The sequence below is a fragment of the Paramormyrops kingsleyae genome, chromosome 23 (genome assembly GCF_048594095.1).
Source record: "Paramormyrops kingsleyae isolate MSU_618 chromosome 23, PKINGS_0.4, whole genome shotgun sequence".
Lineage (NCBI taxonomy): Eukaryota > Metazoa > Chordata > Actinopteri > Osteoglossiformes > Mormyridae > Paramormyrops > Paramormyrops kingsleyae.
Genome location: NC_132819.1, coordinates 22,014,588 through 22,032,287, shown reverse-complemented (window position 1 = coordinate 22,032,287; position 17,700 = coordinate 22,014,588). Strand labels below are relative to the sequence as shown.

At 41.0% G+C, this 17,700-nt stretch overlaps 1 protein-coding gene across 1 annotated transcript; it reads right to left on the bottom strand.

Annotated features, from left to right (window-relative positions):
* Positions 1–1,888: 1,888 nt before the first annotated feature.
* On the bottom strand, positions 1,889–10,744 carry LOC140581922 (sodium-dependent neutral amino acid transporter B(0)AT1-like). Its single transcript, XM_072705798.1, has 12 exons — positions 10,480–10,744; positions 7,990–8,130; positions 7,673–7,810; positions 7,400–7,581; positions 7,210–7,320; positions 5,122–5,234; positions 4,842–4,970; positions 4,552–4,708; positions 4,016–4,220; positions 3,720–3,879; positions 3,440–3,602; positions 1,889–3,084 (listed from the first exon to the last, which is right to left on the bottom strand). Exons 1-12 carry the CDS (start codon positions 10,676–10,678, stop codon positions 2,878–2,880), a joined length of 1,905 nt encoding a protein of 634 aa, XP_072561899.1. The 5' UTR covers positions 10,679–10,744; the 3' UTR covers positions 1,889–2,877.
* Between the last annotated feature and the right edge of the window lie 6,956 nt (positions 10,745–17,700).

Sequence of the window (17,700 nt, the reverse complement as noted above, 5' to 3'; positions counted from 1 at the left end):
ATGTCCAGATGGAGGGGGTGGAGTTTCAGAAATGTTTTTATTTTTTTAAATATTAAAATAATGGGCTGGTTATTATCTCCCACTCTTGACTGATTTGTTGACATGCCCTGATACTGAGCTAATTTGCTTGTTCCTTTGCCCAATCGATTGCTGCAAATATTTGACAGCTGAAGGTGGAAGCTGTGCAGACCAGATGTGAGGCAGAGGGTTTGGAGCCCCGTTTGGGATTAAACCAATTAAGAGGCTACAATGATAAGACATGAAGGTCTCAGTTTACGGGTTAAGGTGAGGTGTGGTGTCATGGGGGTTTGTAACAACATATTATGTAACAACACATTATGTATTAACATTGCGTTATGTAATAACTCGACAAAATGTAACAAATTTATAGACTACGTTATAATTTGATATTGCAACATTACCCTATTATCATCATCATCATCAGTTATTACCATCATTCAATTTGTTACATTCTTTTAAGTTATGTATAATGTAGCATTATTACACAATACATTGTACAAGGTAACCTGCTACATTAAGAAAAACCATGTTAATTTGAACTGATAGAAACAGCTTAATTTCCTTTTTATTCTTTATTAATGATTCCTTCAGTCTTGTTGACATTCTTCACCATTGTACAAAATGAAAGCATAGTCAGGATATGAATAAACCATCAAATCCATATTTCTGTTTGAGTTCATCTTCAGCCATCCTGATCCAATTTTATGTGAACTTGATTAGTCTGCTCATATTGACTAGCCTGTGAAGTAGAGTTTGAGGAGGATTTGAACGGGAAACAGGAACCGCTGCGATGACTCTTTGATGGTGCAGGTATGGTGCAGTTTTAAAAGACTGATTAGATGAAAATTCACAGTGTTTCCTAGTGGGAGAGGATGGGGATTTGAAACCTGATCACCTGCTTGAATAATCGGCAGGTCTTTGTACTTGAACACTGATATCTCCGGACACGTGGACATGGGACTCAATTAATGTGACTTTATGACATCATAAATAACGTGAGATTTTCACTTCTGGATCCCAACCCAGCTGCTGCTAGACAAACAAAGGAGCAGAAGGTTCAGGTTCAGATCCAGACCAAGATTTTAACCAACTCAGTTGAGCGAATGTAACTCTTTACACTCAGCTGGTTGGATGAAACAAAATCTTGGTCTGGATTTATACTTTCTGAACCTAAACTTATCACCTCTGCAGAGAAGATTTGGACAATCATGACAAAACACAGATTTTTGCTGCTCAGTAATAAAACACTTTGTTGGTGGCAAAAAATGTGATCTTAGATTATAAAATAGTATCCGAATTACTGTTTGAATTTTGTTGACTTTTCATGGTTGTGTTGATTGCCTTTCTATCCCCCCCTCGCCCCTAAGAAGGAAGCTTTCCCCCCAATAGACATGGTCCAGCCCTTGTCACATGGTCTTGTGCAAAGTAGACGCATGAAGATAGCATGCATACATGCCAAACGACTCCTAAATTTACCATACTTACTACTGTTCTGACCTCAAACCATGCAGCTCGAAACTGCTGAGGCAACCATGAGATTAACCTCCAGTTTCGTAATATTCACTAAAAAGGTGAGGATATAACAGTAACTTGGTAATGATTAACCCTAAAACATTTAAACGAGCCTCAGGTTCTTGTTCATTATCATCCAGTACTGGTAAGTTGGTAAATTGGCTCCCTGTCAGTGTGGCGTCTCTGTGTCTGTAGCGACCTTTAGCACAAAGACCAGAGGACTCATTTACAGCCAGTCAACAGCATTAAAGAAGAAACAATTTGTGAAAAAGATCTTGATTTACAATTTAGAGAAACTAAACAAAAGGAAGCTTTTTCTATACTTATAAAGAAAATGAAGTACCAAAGTCAGTGATTGTTTTTAGCAAATGGTTTTAATTCACATTAACAAGGATGTATTAATATAAGAGGTGAAATGAGGAGGTAGGGTGTTAGCTCTGTTGCCTCATATTGCTGGGACCTGGGTTTGAGTCTCTGCCGTAACTCCATGTGTGTGGAGTTTGCATGTTCTCCCCCTGTCATCGTGGGATTTCCTCCAGGTGCTCTGGTTTCTCACCACCATCCAAAGACATTCTGAGGTTAATTGGAGTTACCAAGTTGCCCATAGGCATGAATGGTGCGTAAGTGTGCCCATCCTGGGTTGTGCTCTGGACCAGCTCCAACCCTGACCCTGAATAGGACAAGTGGGTATAGGAGATGGATGGGATAGATGTAGTTTAGGATTGAAGTTGGTGCACATCTCTGATTAGGCACCAGGCCATTGCTACACACTAAAAAGGCAACTTAAAGAGCCAGTCACCGGTTTTTTAGGGTCTTTGGAAAATGAACCCCCCCACCCCTGTAGTAGGGGCCGGTCTTCTTTTCAATCTTATGTCCATCAAACAGTGCCAGGACAGCAGTGGGCAACAGTGTTGGCTCATCTTAGCTACAAAAACTACTTCAGAATGACAGAAAAGTAACAATGTAAATAATCAACATAATATACTCCATGGAAAAGTCCAAATAGTTCTTTAAATTGAACTAAACTATAACAGAAGAAGATACACAGAAAATTTTAGGTACAGCAATAACGTATGGTCTATGTTTAGTCTTTATCTATCTTTCCATCGTGTTATAAAAATACTCAAAATGAGTAATAAGCATGTGACACAGTTTACCAAAATAAAAGCCTCGTTAAAATCAGCCGCTAATGAATAAATCCGCAGTAAATTTTCCTTTGTTATTGTGTGAATTTCTGTGACTTTTTAAACTTCCTGTGAACCCATTCTGTTCCGATGACAAGTCTCTGAAAACACTCCAGTCTCCTTTTGGCTATCGAGCCTCACTAAGACATTCAGCTGGTTTCTATGGGTCCGAGCTCATCTGTACTTTATCAGAGATGGTGCTGATAGAGTCTGATTTGTGCTCATTGCTCCTCGAGCAGCAGCGCCTCCTGATGAATTTAAACAAGGCTGTGGCGGGAATCACTGTGCTGGGAACCCCGGCCAGGATGACGATTATTGCGTAGATCCAGCCTGGATACGGAATCTTCTCCTGGGTGGGAAAGCTTGGCTGAAAATAAACAAAAGTAATTCAGCACTGATTCGCCAAACATCGTGATAGACTTTGGCAAGTTTTTATCTCAATTTGGTGTTTCTGTCTATGTATATTCTATTTATGTTGCAAAAAAAAATTTAGCAACAGAATTATCATTAGGAAAAATGCTAAATATATGTATTTAACTTTATTTGCCTTAATTTGTAGATACCAGCCGGTCAGTTGACACTAAAAAAAATAGCTAGTTATGATAAAAATTATTATGATTTTCATTAGTAACACATTTGTACAAAATGGATTTTCGCTGATTAATTTCATAGGCTAAGAGACCAAAGATAGCATGACTTTGAAACGCTGCTGTTGCACATACCGAATCAGGGTTCCAGACAATGTAGGTGAGTTCTGCACTGACTTTGGTGATGAAGTAGAAGAGGAAGATGACCAGCATGATCAATGGGCTGATGACCCTCCATGTCGACTGCCAGAAGATGTTGGGCTTGTGGCCAATCATGAACTTGATGTCCTCATTGAACCTTAGGGAACACAAACACAAAAAAATGATTGTTTTTCCATAGCATTTGTATCCCTCAGTGCAGCTAGTTACGATTGAACAGAATCTTTATCTGGAGTTAGAAGTGGGCTGGACTTACCTGTCTATCCCGTAGATGTAAACCACAGACACCATCTCGCAGAACGCGATGATCAGTAATGGGATAGAACCAGCAAAGCTGTCAAACAGAGCCAGCCAGTAGTTACCGGACCTCTGCACAAATATCACGGCTATGATGAAGGAGACCAGACATATTGAACCTGGAACATATATATGAAAACATAATAAGGTTAAACATTCATAATTGGATTTGTGATTCTGTTTGAAAGGATGTATGAGAATAAAGCTGAAGTACTAAACATTGCATGGATGTTCACTGGGTTTTGGGACACTCACCTGTGATGGCTTCCTTGGGCCACTTTTTGGGAATGATTTTGAGGTCTTGCAGAGGCACTAGCACGCCCTCAATGTTGCCGAACATAGACGACAGCCCCAGACAGAAGAGCATGATGAAGAAGAGGATGGACCACAGTGGAGAGACTGGCATCTTGGTGATGGCCTCTGTGAAGACGATGAAGGCCAGACCGGTGCCCTCGACACCCTAAGGGTGCAACACCAGAGTGCTAATATTATACACTGCTGACTTTGTTGTGAACCCAATGGATGCATTGTAATTTAGCTAGATATGCTATTTATATAGAATGCTATTTCTGCATTAAAAAAATAAAAATTGCTACGTAAAGTAATAATATTCATTGAAGAAAAAGTTTCAGCCTCATTCATTTTCTACAATACCACTTATCATATGAAACAGGCTAATTTCAATTCTGGACCAAAAATTTTAATGAAACACAGGGGTATGAAATGGTACAGACCAGAATAAGCAGTTACAAGATGGGTGAACACATGATCTCAAAACGTTGTTATTGTACCTCACTTAGGAATGTGTTCAAGTCACATGTCTTCAGGTTCAGAGTTTGAATAATATCTGGAGACGTCATGTTGTGATACTGCAGAACTTCACTATAGTTACTTTGCGTGATGCTTCCCTCAGGAAGATCAAATGTGTTCATCAATGCCAATATATTCCTAGAAAAGACAGATAAAGAGAGCAGGATATTAAATACATTTAAATGTGATACGACCTGATCTCCCGCATTGTTCTATTAGTCTAATTAAACTGCAAAGCTGCTCTATCCTCATCACAAACAAAGACACGTACCCGCCAAGACAGTCATCAAATCGTTCGGTGGCACGGAATCCAATGATGGAATAGATGACGGTGGCAGCGTAGATTGAGGTGAAGCCATTTATTATGGAAATAATGACCGCGTCCTGCTCACAGTTGTTACTGTACAAAAGAATGACTCCATAATATTAACATGCCATCCCTACATTACCACAATCTCTACATGTATTCTTTAGATGACATTTCCATCCTTTTGTATAACTGCATTACTTGAAATGTGATTCATGTTCATAGCCTCATCATGATAACTTACTGCACTGAGTTGTAGCTGGAGAAGGAGATGAGACCCCCAAAGGCCAAGGAGAATGAGTAGAACACCTGGGCTCCAGCATCTAGCCAGGTAGCTGGGTTCGCCAGCTCAGCTACCTGGATGGATTGAGGAGCAGCATATAAGCATGAAGGTAGCGCTTAAGAAATGAAATGGAATGACAAGCAGGCTTTTACTCGCCAGCGAGAACAATCTGCTGCATAAAGATGCCACAAGCTTGTTCATTCTGTCACGCTACTGTCAGGGTCGGTGCCCGTCTGGCCCTGTCCCATTTGTTTTATCCCTGTTTGGCCAGCAGGTGTCACTGACCATCCTGTTCCCTCTGTCTTATAGTCCTATGTCCCTAGTGTGTTTCCCTGCTCCCTGGTCTGAGCGAGTGGCTCAGATGCTGAATCCCTCCTGTCATCAGTTCAAGGCTGACCAGAGGCCAGCCTCACCTGTTATTTAAAATGTATTGGTTTTCTGTTTTCCTCTGCGCCTGTGATTGTCTTTGCTTTATGTTCTTGTTTTAGGTTTACTTCCTTGTTTAATTTTGTTCTGCTAACTTATATTCTTAGTCTTTCCTAGTGTTGTTAACCCTTAGTGTTTGTTAAGGTTTCCCAGTTTTTGTGTTTGTTAGTTGTAATTTATTCCACCTGCTTCTTGTTGTCTCATGCCTGTACTGATTGGTTGATTTTGTTATGGTTCACACCTGCCCCTTGTTAGCCTTGTTATCTGTATGTATTTCAGTGCCTGTTCTTGTTCTGTTTGTTGTTGGTTCGTTGTGTCTAACACTAAGGGTTAATTAGTCCCGATGACCAACCCATGGGCATCTTTATGCATATTTATGTCAGCCAATCATGGAGAGTGGGTGGGATTAGAACAAATGAAAAAGTTCGACCTAGGAACCCTGCACAGGTGGTGCCTCAAAATGGCGATTACCACAGTGATTATGCATCACATGATGTCATATGCTGTCAATTTTGTCTGAAGATACAACCAGCTTAACTGTTGAAATCTACAAAGAAATCATCTAGTTTTCCTTGGCTAAATGGACGTTCAAGTGAGCAGATGACTTCTTATCATGTTATGTAATCAGTTGTCATCATTTAACATTCTCTTATTCTTCACTAGATGTACCTCGGTGCCTTGTGTCATCTAATCTCCAAATGATGAGATACCAAGGTCTACAAAAGTTGGGTTTCCAATTTCTACATCCATGCATCCTCTGCAGGGCCATGGCAAGTCTAGCTGGAGCCTCCTGACACAAGCACAAGACACAAGGCGGGGCGACACTCTGGATAGGGTGCCAGTCCATCCACAGACTCACTATAGACGCACTATAGGTAATTTAGAGATGCCTAACAAGAGGAGAACTCTGCTCAAACGGGACTGGGGGAGGAATCCAACCTGCCCCACCCCCCTAAGGGTTAGCACTGGGGCTGTAGTACTGGGATACAGTCTCCAGGCATTTTTCTGTTGGTTTAGATTTGTCTTGGACTAGTTCGTTTTCGCACTCAGTCTTTAACTTGGCCATTGGTCTTGGCAAATATTCTAATTGGTTTCGACCGAGTCCAGTTGCCTTTTAAAATATATGTTTTAATTCTCAAGTAACTCCTCCTTTAAAACAAAATACTTTAAAAGAAAATGGACATTGGTGTAGTTCATTCAAAATCCATCTGGAAAAGGGCATTAACATTGGCTGGCTGGTAATCAATCATATACCTGCCAAAACTCATCTTTGTGATGAATCCATGCTCATCATTTGCATTTTGGCCAAAAACATGCCGCATCTCTAGCATATATTGAAATATACTGTGTCTCTAGCATCACACAAAAATTACAAACAGGTAAGTAAGTAGTCTCAAAGAGGACTCTTTTTTCTCTCTCTCTCTTGACCGTCTCTGTCATTTGAACCTCTTTGGACTCAGTCTTGACTTGGTCTCAACTAGTCCTGGTCTTGGACTTGACAAAGGTGGTCTAGCCTAGAGCTCTAGGTTTCAGTTAAACTTTGTTGTTGTGTCCCATGCTGAACTTTTTTTTTTTGTTCTATGCATATAAAATACCATAAAATGAATACAGGGAAAAACTTACATCTGGAGTGAAGAGGAACTTTATTCCATCCACTGAACCTTTCAGAGTCAGTCCTCTAACCAGGAAGATGGTGAGGACCACATATGGCAGTGTGGAGGTCACATACACAGCCTGAGGAGAAGGGCATGTGTTTGAAACAATTATATCAGACCTGTGTGTGATTCTTAGGCTTTTGAGATGGGAGCCCTACCTTGCCAGTGGTCTCGATGCCCCTGATGCAGCAGACATAGAGCACAGTCCAGGCACATATCAGGCACAGGACCATCCACCACTGCAGGCCCCCAGAATCCTCTATGACTTTTGAAGTATTGAGGGTCTCCCGGTACCAGAAGTAATCCACTGGGGAGCTCCTGGCGCACTCTGACACCAGGCCTGCAGGGGGCGACATTCATGCTGTTTGCATGTTTTTACAACCGAATAAAAATGAACCCATTGTTCTTAAACCAGTATTGTAATACGGCACCTGTTTTGTTTTCATTGATAGGACATTGGCTCCATGGCAGCGGCTCCTGGAAGGAGTTGAAGAAGTACCACATGACCCAGGCGATGATGGTGTTGTAATACAGTCCAACCAGGAAGGAGACGAACATGGATGCGATTCCTGTGTGCCATAAAGTTCAGGAATTGCTGACGTAGTTTCAAGCATCGTTTATCAGATTGTGCATGTCTTCGGACTTTGGAACAAAAATGGGGAGCAATCTGCCCAAAATCTGAGAGTGAGGGCAGCCCAAACCCTTAAGATATGAGGCATCATAGCTGGCTTGGACATGCTGGACTCACCCACACCGGTGAGGTAGGGATGAATGGCCGTCCAGACCCCCACGCTGCCACTCCTGAGTCGCTGGCCGATGGCAAACTCCAGGTGCAGCAGGGGGATTCCCTCCAGGACCAGCAGGATCAGGAACGGGATCATGAACGCACCTGGGAACCGATATTGAGTTAAACTCAATGGCTGGTATTTCATTGCACTGTAGGTGAAGGTGTAAATTCTTTCAGGATAACGTCAGTAATGATTCTTCTGCATGCTGTGCTTATCAGCTATTTAAGCTATCTATATTCACAGGATACCATTGCATAATGTTTGTCAAGGTCATCATATCTGTACAGGAACTTGTGTGCTCGCTAGCATTTGCAGAGATCTTCTGGCTGAAAATCTTCTGGGTACTAATGCATGGGAACCTTGAATTAGATGAAACCACGGTAAAACTCTGGGTTCTTCCATGGAGAACACAGTAATGTCTGAATGTAAATGGTATTTTGTGGGTAGAGAGTTTCCCTTTTCCTGTCTTTTACTGTCTTCCAGCAAGGGACAGATCAGATAAAGCATGTTAAGGGGACACTTAGGACAGAATTTGTAAACTGACCTTTCATTTAAAAGGACCTAGATTTCACTTAAGCACTGAATTCTTGCTGTGTGCTGATTGGTCAGACACAACGCATGTGTGACTAGCGTTAATGTGAAATAGCTGGATGAGTCTTACAATCAAGGAAACAAACAAGTAAAAGCACAAGAAGAACCGGACTATTTATCCAAGCAGAGGAGCCTTTCAGTTTGTTGCTTAAAGCAGCTCAAACTGTCCTCACTGACATGCATTATCTGGTTACCATAATGGTTACCACACAGTTACTGTATATATAATAAAGGGTTTTCCCCATCAAGCAGATAAAAATGGCTCTGGATACTGATTACCCTGGGAGCACTGCTGAACCCAGAGATTTAATCCTGAGATTTTAATCTCAAAATATACCCTCCACTGGAGGTGAAGTGAGACAAGTAAGTGTACAAGCTGCATTTGAAAGCTGGCTGCTGTCACTAAGAAGAACTTCACTGCAGCCTGGCAGTGTGTCTAAACCCGCAATAAATGTTAACATGTGTTTAACGTGCTCTTAATATGTTATTATGAAGAATAACAAAAGAAAGAGTTCATATAAGGCAAAATCCATCCATTATAGAGGCATGCATACAGATTGAAATTTGTATTACAAATGAGATTTAAATTAAATATGCTTTATTTGGTATAAAATTTGTTTTTGTTTTTGAAACTTAGAGACTTAGAGATACAAGAAAAGACTTTAAAGCTCATAGTGGTTTGGTCATGAGTGTCATGATATGACATTAATTGCCTGGTTGGTCCACACTAGGACTAGTAAACTAACAATTGAGGGGTAGGTTTAGTCTATGATAGAGAGTACCAAGGATCCTGCCTGGGCTTTCAAAGCCAGGCTCCCATTGCAGCAGTAAGTGTCCCTGTTTACATCGCAGTGCATTACAGACCACTTCTGATGCCCTGTACTACATCAAAATGCATTACAGACCACTTCTGATGTCCTTGACTATACCAAAATGCATTACAGACCACTTCTGATGTCCTTGACTAAATCAAAATGCATTACAGACCACTTCTGATGCCCTTTACTACATCAAAATGCATTACAGACCACTTCTGATGCCCTTGACTACACCAAAATGCATTACAGACCACTTCTGATGTCCTTGACTACATCAAAATGCATTACAGACCACTTCTGATGCCCTTGACTACATCAAAATGCATTACAGACCACTTCTGATGCCCTTGACTATATCAAAATGCATTACAGACCACTTCTGATGCCCTGTACTACATCAAAATGTATTACAGACCACTTCTGATGTCCTTGACTACATCAAAATGCATTACAGACCACTTCTGATGTCCTTGACTACATCAAAATGCATTGCAGACCACTTCTGATGCCCTTGACTATGTCACAGTGTATTACAGACCACATCTGATGCCCTTGACTACATCTCAGTGCCGTTTGCTAATTGATTTCACTCCAGTGAACATTGCTTCCTTCCTCAAACATCTGCTTCCTGCCTGAAAATTTAATAATTGCGTTCTGCAGGCTGTAACAAATCTTCATACTCGCATAATTAATTGAGAGAAAAAAAACAGCAGCACTCAGTCATGGCACATGTGACACTTTTAAACATTTAGAGGTGTGTCAAAATGGGCTTATCGGTTCTTCGAAAAAGGGTGCTGGGTGATTTACTGTCTAATCGTTCTGTGCTAATAGCCACAATGTTTGCGCACGCCATAAAAATGGGTAATGGAAAACACGATGCGGAGAACATGAAGTACACAAGTATTTGCAGATGTGTAACCTCCTGTAAAGGGTTAATGCCAGGCAGCATTATTTTCCTGTTTGTATACATTGATGCCGTTGTACCATCTTCGCTTCTCAGTAAAACCTCCTTATTGCTCATTAACAACATTCCCATCTTACCTCCTCCGTGACTCTGGCACAGGTAGGGGAATCTCCAGACGTTACCCAGACCCACACAGAAGCCCACACAGGTCAGCATGTACTGAGCCTTATTGTCCCATTTGGGTCTGTCCCCAGCCTCCTCCACCTCCATCTTCTCCAGCTCCTGGTGGGACGGGATCCGCTCCTCCAGACCTGGGTTGGGCAGCTGCAGCTTCATGGTTCCTGGGGATCTCCTGGTGCAGAAGGTGATGGTTACCTGCCTCACTCGGCGCCGATGTCACTCTGACTGCGAGTGCAAAGTCACTGTGTATTTATAGTGACCTTTAGCATCTGACTCCCCCCCCCCCACCATCTTTACATTTTTATTTATCTCCATAATCACTTTTTTGTAGCTTGTCAGCAGGACACTGGATAGGAAGGTGAGCGCTGATTATGGATGTGACCAGGCTTCTATTTCTTACCAAATGGCTTTTCTATAAAAACCAATTGCTTGATAAGAATTTTGTGTGCCTGGTTATATGGGGGCGTTTAGAACAGGCGAATATGCAGAATCATCCTGTGTTAATTAGATGCTTATCAACATCTTCCTCTCTTTCCTTTGGGTTGGTTTTAACTCCCAACAGCCCACGATATGCCGTTACAACCCTGTAATGAGGAGAATAGACGAGTGATATTGCTCAAGCTGTGAAATGTAATAATGCTTATTGCCGAAGGGTAATAACTAATACATGTCACCAAAATATAACACATCATTATTGATTTCAGTAGCTCTTGTAAAATGAAATGATACATAGACTTGGCTCCTTGTTACTATAAACACAAACAAATAAGAACATTTTAGTATACAAAGGTTAGGGGTTTTAAACTAATATTCTGAAAGAAAGCCAGGGGGTGCAGATCTGATGCCTTGACGGTTGTGGGTGTCACATTCCCAGCTTGTTTCCTTGTGTTCCTGTTTATTTCCTTGATGCTCACGCCTTCTTCACTCATTCACTCACTCATTTTGATTTTCCCAGAAATAAGGCATAATTCTGGGCCCTTCATTGTCGAATCACAAACTAAACTGTTTCCGTTGAAAAATAATATTGCTGCAAACAATTGAAAGTGATTTACATATAAACAATAGGAACAAACAAACAAATGCATACTATATAGATATAAAATACATCAATTATATTTAATGTTATATATATATAAAAATATATAAAAGAAAGGATTGTATAATTATATTTATAGAAAAATGTTGGCAAGATAAATTATCTTGTCAATGATTAAGTAAAATTGAGACATGGATGTATAAACATTGATTTTCTTGTGCTTGAATGTAGCTTGTCATGTTGGTGTGTGATGAGTAAAGCTAAACCTGACGTGAAGCTATTCAAAACCTTCTCCACATCTGAAGGTGAAACTGGAGTTAATAGCTAACCCTCACGGTCGGGCTAGTGAGCTTGAAACACATTTGAGAAAGCAGCAACTTATCTATAATCCCAATTTTACATAAAAAGCAAACACACCAAACACCATTTTTAAAGAATGTTATAATTAAGTTGTCAGGCCCAATTAAATACATATATTGCTATGCTGCATAGTTTTATGTTTCCATATGTGTTTATAAACCGTGTGGAACTTTGGAGGTGGGTGTGCGGTCCAGTGACTAATGAGACTTTTGTGATCTTCGTGATCAGCAGGTTGGCAGTTTAAATCCCAAAACTGGCAGAATAATTTCATGACTGGGCCCTTGAAAAAGGCCCTTAACCCGTTAATGGGCCCCAAGAATGGACTGAACCTGATTTCCCGAAATGTTGCTTTGGATCTGGATCTGCTAAATAAGTGATATATAGTGATATATAGTGATATATAGTTCTTGTCTACAAAGCAGAAATGATATGAACATACTTCTATAATGATGTTTAACAGTAAATTGCCGTCAAGGCAATTACTCAATAACTTACTTGGGATTATGTAAAATAAAATTTGACTGCTTGGTTGAATGATTCAGGGATTTTAGGTTAAAAAGAGCTTTATTGCGGCAAAATGATTTAATCAAAAATACTTTAATGTTGCATTTGAAGAAAAAAAGATGACTTTTTATGTATATAATTTTAAGCTACATTGTTCTCAGAACTTCTTTATTACATAACTATGGAAAATGAGCTGCGATTGAATCCCGGCTCACTTCGACTTCGTACTGCATAAGCAGTTACACAGGATGGAAAGACAGGATGAATGGAGAAATAACATTTGCTAATAAGTTTGTATATTTGGCTGTGACCGTTCGGGATATTGAACCTTGGTAATCAACACCATATCCTTGATCCCCTGACTATCTGCTGAAATTCTGGTCTGACCACCAATCAACTAAGGCCTGACTTACAATATTTTTAAAAACAGTAGCACCCCAGAAGATTATCTATTTCCCTTAGCAAATATTACCTCAACTTACACAGTGTCAACAGCAAAGAAAATGGCCTTTGAGTGAATTCTTTGTCATTGTACCTTTCGGGTGATGATGTCATTTGTACAGTATGTCTGTATCCTTACAATAACACATGGAATATAAACTGTTAATAAGTAGCAGTTACACTGATTCCAGGCTCATCTGTATTTTATTGTCCCTCAAGCAGCAGTGCCTTCTTATTTAAGCAAAGGCTGTGGCAGGAATCGCTGCCCCGGGTGTCCAGGCCAGGATGACGATTGTCGCGTAGATACAGTGTGGATACTGAAGCTTGTCCAGGGTGGGAAACCTTAGCCGAAAATAAAAGAAAGTCATTTATACACTGACAGGCAGGGGGCGCCATAAAGGGGGGACAGTTAGGAGAATTCCAAGGGTCCCTGAACGACAAGGGTCCTAAAAAATTTAGGTGACTATTGATAACATCAGATGTGCCACTACTGGACAGATAAAAGTAAACTTGCCATGGCTAGTCACCAAGAAGCCAGTTCAAAGAAATTCTTTTCACACTTTCCAAAGAAACTGTTGTCTTGATGTGTCAGAATAAGTGTCCTTTCTGCCAAGGTGGTCAGATCATTCATGCAGACTTGTCCATCCTTATCTGCGAGTGTACAAACTCATTTTTATTGTCATGGCACGTGTCGAAAGTCCATTCTAGACTTTTTATCTTTGATGGAAGCTTTTTTTTCAGCCAACTGATAAGAACGACTCTGCCTGGATATTGCACACAGGTATATTGTCGCTGAAATAATCCTCCTGGAAAACCGTTTCCTGTGACCTCTATCCAGAGCAACCTGCTCTTTCAACAGCGGAGATGATACCATGTCAGCCTTGGAGATTCCAGCTCAAAAGCTACAGTACGTTCTGTGATCCTGGGTTTTTTTTTTTGATATAAGGAGTCCAACTTGGGTCGTAACATTAAACATACTAAATCACGCATGAGTTCTGAATCAACTGCATACCTTTGTTTGGATTTGTTCATGAAGAACAAAGAAATCCTAGTGTTTAGCACAAACCATTAACGATGCACCTTGCCAGAACATTTCACACCCATACGTTGGTAGATTTGGTGCAGCCGGCAAATCCTCAGCATTTTTTCCACATGGCCAAACTATGACGTTGGGAGACTCATCACCTTTGGCTGATGCTACCTAAAATGGCTTTTTGGGTCTATTTCAGTTGGTTTTCTGTCTGCTTTCCCCACATGTAAGAGATCCAAAGTGTGTTACACAGGTGTTAATCTGCACATGCCTACTTCTCCATGTGGTAAATATAAATATAGTCGGCTGTCGAATTTTGGCCGTGCCCACAGAGGCTGAATTTTTTATTGGGTTATGTGTTAGTATAACAAGATGTTTTGCGTAAATCATTATTGAATAGTGTCAAATAATGCAAAATATTATTGAGATCTACTTGCATCTTATTATTCTTCCAGCTAAATATACATAAGTGTTATCCCTTCAGAAAAACTATGAATTCTTTTTTCATTCGTGCTTTCAGTACATTTGTGCACATTTGCACTTCGTGCAAAGAGATTGAAATAACTGCCCCTTATTTCACTGATATGTAATATATTATAACATTGTGTTGTTTAACTATTAACATACGTTTTCAGGAACTTGTGTATTACTAGTCCATAATTACCACGATTTGACCCTTTTTTTCGGTTGGGTTAAATTTCCTTGCTCGGAGAAAACAAATTATCAAAATCTTTAGTAACTGTGATCCCAGGAACATTCACTAATCTAGGGCAGCATCACAGCCCCTGTCACTCACAAAGCCTTTAACGCAAATACAAAGCAGAAATGTGTAACCACCTCATCTGTTGCTTGGTAACAAGTCCCCCCCCCCTTCTTACCTCCTCCGTGACTCTGGCACGGGTAGGGGAATCTCCAGACGTTACCCAGACCCACACAGAAGCCCACACAGGTCAGCATGTACTGAGCCTTATTGTCCCATTTGGGTCTGTCCCCAGCCTCCTCCACCTCCATCTTCTCCAGCTCCTGGTGGGACAGGATCCGCTCCTCCAGACCTGGGTTGGGCAGCTGCAGCTTCATGGTTCCTGGGGATCTCCTGGTGCAGAAGGTGATGGTTACCTGTTGTCAGTGTGTTTCAATGCACAGATGCATATGAGATAATGTATGTAAACCACGTCATTAGTGAGGTAGTATGGGGGGCATTTACCATTGTTTCACCTAAACCCTTCCCACCTTAATAGATCTGTGTTGGCTTCACTATATCAGAGGCCACTAAAAATGTCTCTGGACTATGTACTACTTTGCAATTTTGCATTTATATCCAGAAAGCATGGTGCAGGTTTCATAGAAAAATGCACCATAAAATTCTCTTGAATACTGTTGTTAACTCTATACTAAGTTCACACTATTCGAAACAGTTACAGATTAAACATTCCTTTGTCAATCAGTGCCTTGTCCAGTTACATTACAGTGTCAATGCACAGATGCTGTTCCGTGCATGTGAAGTTTGCGTGTTCTCTTCATGTCGTGCAGGTTTGATGTGCTTACAATGACTGACTCCCGCAGTCCAAGAACACACGGTTATGGGAATCAGCATCTCCAAACTGCCATTTGGGCGTGTGCAAGAGTGCAAGGCGGAAGGATGAACAGGAATAAACCAACAATGACCTGTTCCAGCCATTAGATGGTGAACAACAGCTTGGGTCCATGTCTTCTTATCTTCAATCCTCATTCAGCATGTGAAAAAACACACCACTTCAGACACACTGTGGGATGATGTACCTCTTCTCCCCAGTGATTCAGGCCCAAAAAGCTCCTTAAATGCCCTAAAATGGCCACACGTGTCCCAGCTAGGTGAGACCCCCAGCTGATATGCAGACACATCTCCCAGCTCACGTTTAATCTCCGGACAGACAGCCCCAGAAGGAACCTTGACCTCTCTGGCGTTAGTCTCGCCTGATACGTATTAACGTGCGGAGATCTTACTGAGAAGGAATGATTAACAGATGTGGACGGCACTGAAAATCAAGGAGTGCTGAGGTACGGCAGAGAGAGTCGGCTCTGATCCGCAAGCATCCAATTAGTCCCATGAAGTGATTAAGAGGTGGGATAGAAATTTTGGTAACACTTTAAAGCCATGTTTTTAGTAATTTATAAACACATTCATAACAAATAATAATGCATTTATAAAGCATTATAACCATGGCTATAAATATTTATCTAAAGGAATAACACATTATAGCTGTTAAGATCGCGGCGATCGTGCAGGCAGGAAGCGGCGAGGGACGAGGCCAGCAGGCAGGATTGCGGGAAACGAGGGTTTATTCGGGGGAAACAGGGCAGACAGCGACGCACAGAACATCAATGACGGACACCCAACTAAGGAAGACGTGGACTAATATACAGTACATGAAACAAGCCGAAATAACAGGGAACAGGTGATCACAATCGGGAATTAACACGAGGTAACAAGGGGGGCGTGGCACACTGGAGGAGCGAACGAGCAGGGCATGACAATAGCCATGTTTATTAAGGATTATGACTGCCTTATGAAGGTGTCCTCTATAATGCACCATAGATGCCTTTATTATGTGTTTTGCCTTTTTTATAAATATTTATAGCCTTGTTTATAATGCTTTACAAATGCATTATAATGCATTATGAATGTGTCTATAAATGACTAAAAACATTGGCTTAAATAAAGTGTTACTGAAATTTCCAACCAAGGAAGAAAATATTTTATTGCATAATTGGTCTAACAGTCAAACTAAAGTATAAACATAAGTTCCCCACACTGTTCAAATAGGACACGTGCACATCGACCAGTGCTGAGGCAGTGGGCAAAGTTAAACAATATTCTCAGGTAGATATAGGGCCCTCTAAGCAGGGTTAGATGACTGCATAATTCAATGACACCATCATCTAAGATGCTACAGGCTAAATCTTCCACGACATCAGGCCAACATTGGCGCCTTGTGTACCGAGCTCAGGAAGACAATCTCCCACTATCAATCCCGTCAATCAACTGCGTCATTGCATTTCAGCTGTGTTAATAAACATTCCTTAGCCTTCACAAGTTTCTATGCAGGTCACAGTGGGCCGTCGATGACCTTGAGTTGACCAGAGGTGTGAAGAATCCTGCTCTCTTCATTCTTTTTCCAATATAACAGTTCTATCATGGCAACCTGTTTGGCCTAGAACAGCCTCCGGTATTCCGAGCTGCATATATCGCCTCAGCAGTTCTGCTTGTGTCTCGTTCCAGATTACAGAACAGGATGTGAACCCACATCCATGAGGTGTCTGACATCCGACCGCAAAAGGATAAGACTCGTGTTTTTTTAGACTGCTCAGATTTTCCCTCCTGAGAAGAGATCCGGGAAAATCCCACGAAAAGCTGAACCGGAGAGTCGCCCTCTGCGATACTTAAAAGATCCTCTCTGTATCTCCAGACATCTTGATTTTAGATTACTGTTGATTACGTTGTTTCTTCTCCTGATATTAAACCATGTATCAATCTCTTGGTTGTAACTCAGTTACAAATATCACTTTACATTGACATATATTCCGTTTAGCAGATGCTTTATCCCAAGCGACATAGAAGTGCAGCGAATAGCGTATTACAAACATATGGCGAGTGACCAGACAGGCACATCTGCAGTTACGCTGAACTTCCAATGAAAGCCCAGGTACAAGTGTAAAGCAGTACAGAAGCAAGGACTACATACCATCGTCAACAAAGTAAGAACCTATTAAATCTGTCGAAGAGCTAATTTCCAAAACTTAATCAGGTCACCAATGACCTCAAGTCAG

Bases quoted from the DNA above. Each gene is read 5' to 3' on its own strand.
- LOC140581922 (XM_072705798.1), bottom strand. From the start codon at position 10,678: ATGAAGCTGCAGCTGCCCAACCCAGGTCTGGAGGAGCGGATCCCGTCC. The intron at 4,221-4,551 runs GTACAATAACAA...TTGCACCCTTAG, and splicing joins TGAACACATTCCTAAGTGAG to GGTGTCGAGGGCACCGGTCT. The intron at 3,880-4,015 runs GTGAGTGTCCCA...TATATGTTCCAG, and splicing joins GCCCAAGGAAGCCATCACAG to GTTCAATATGTCTGGTCTCC.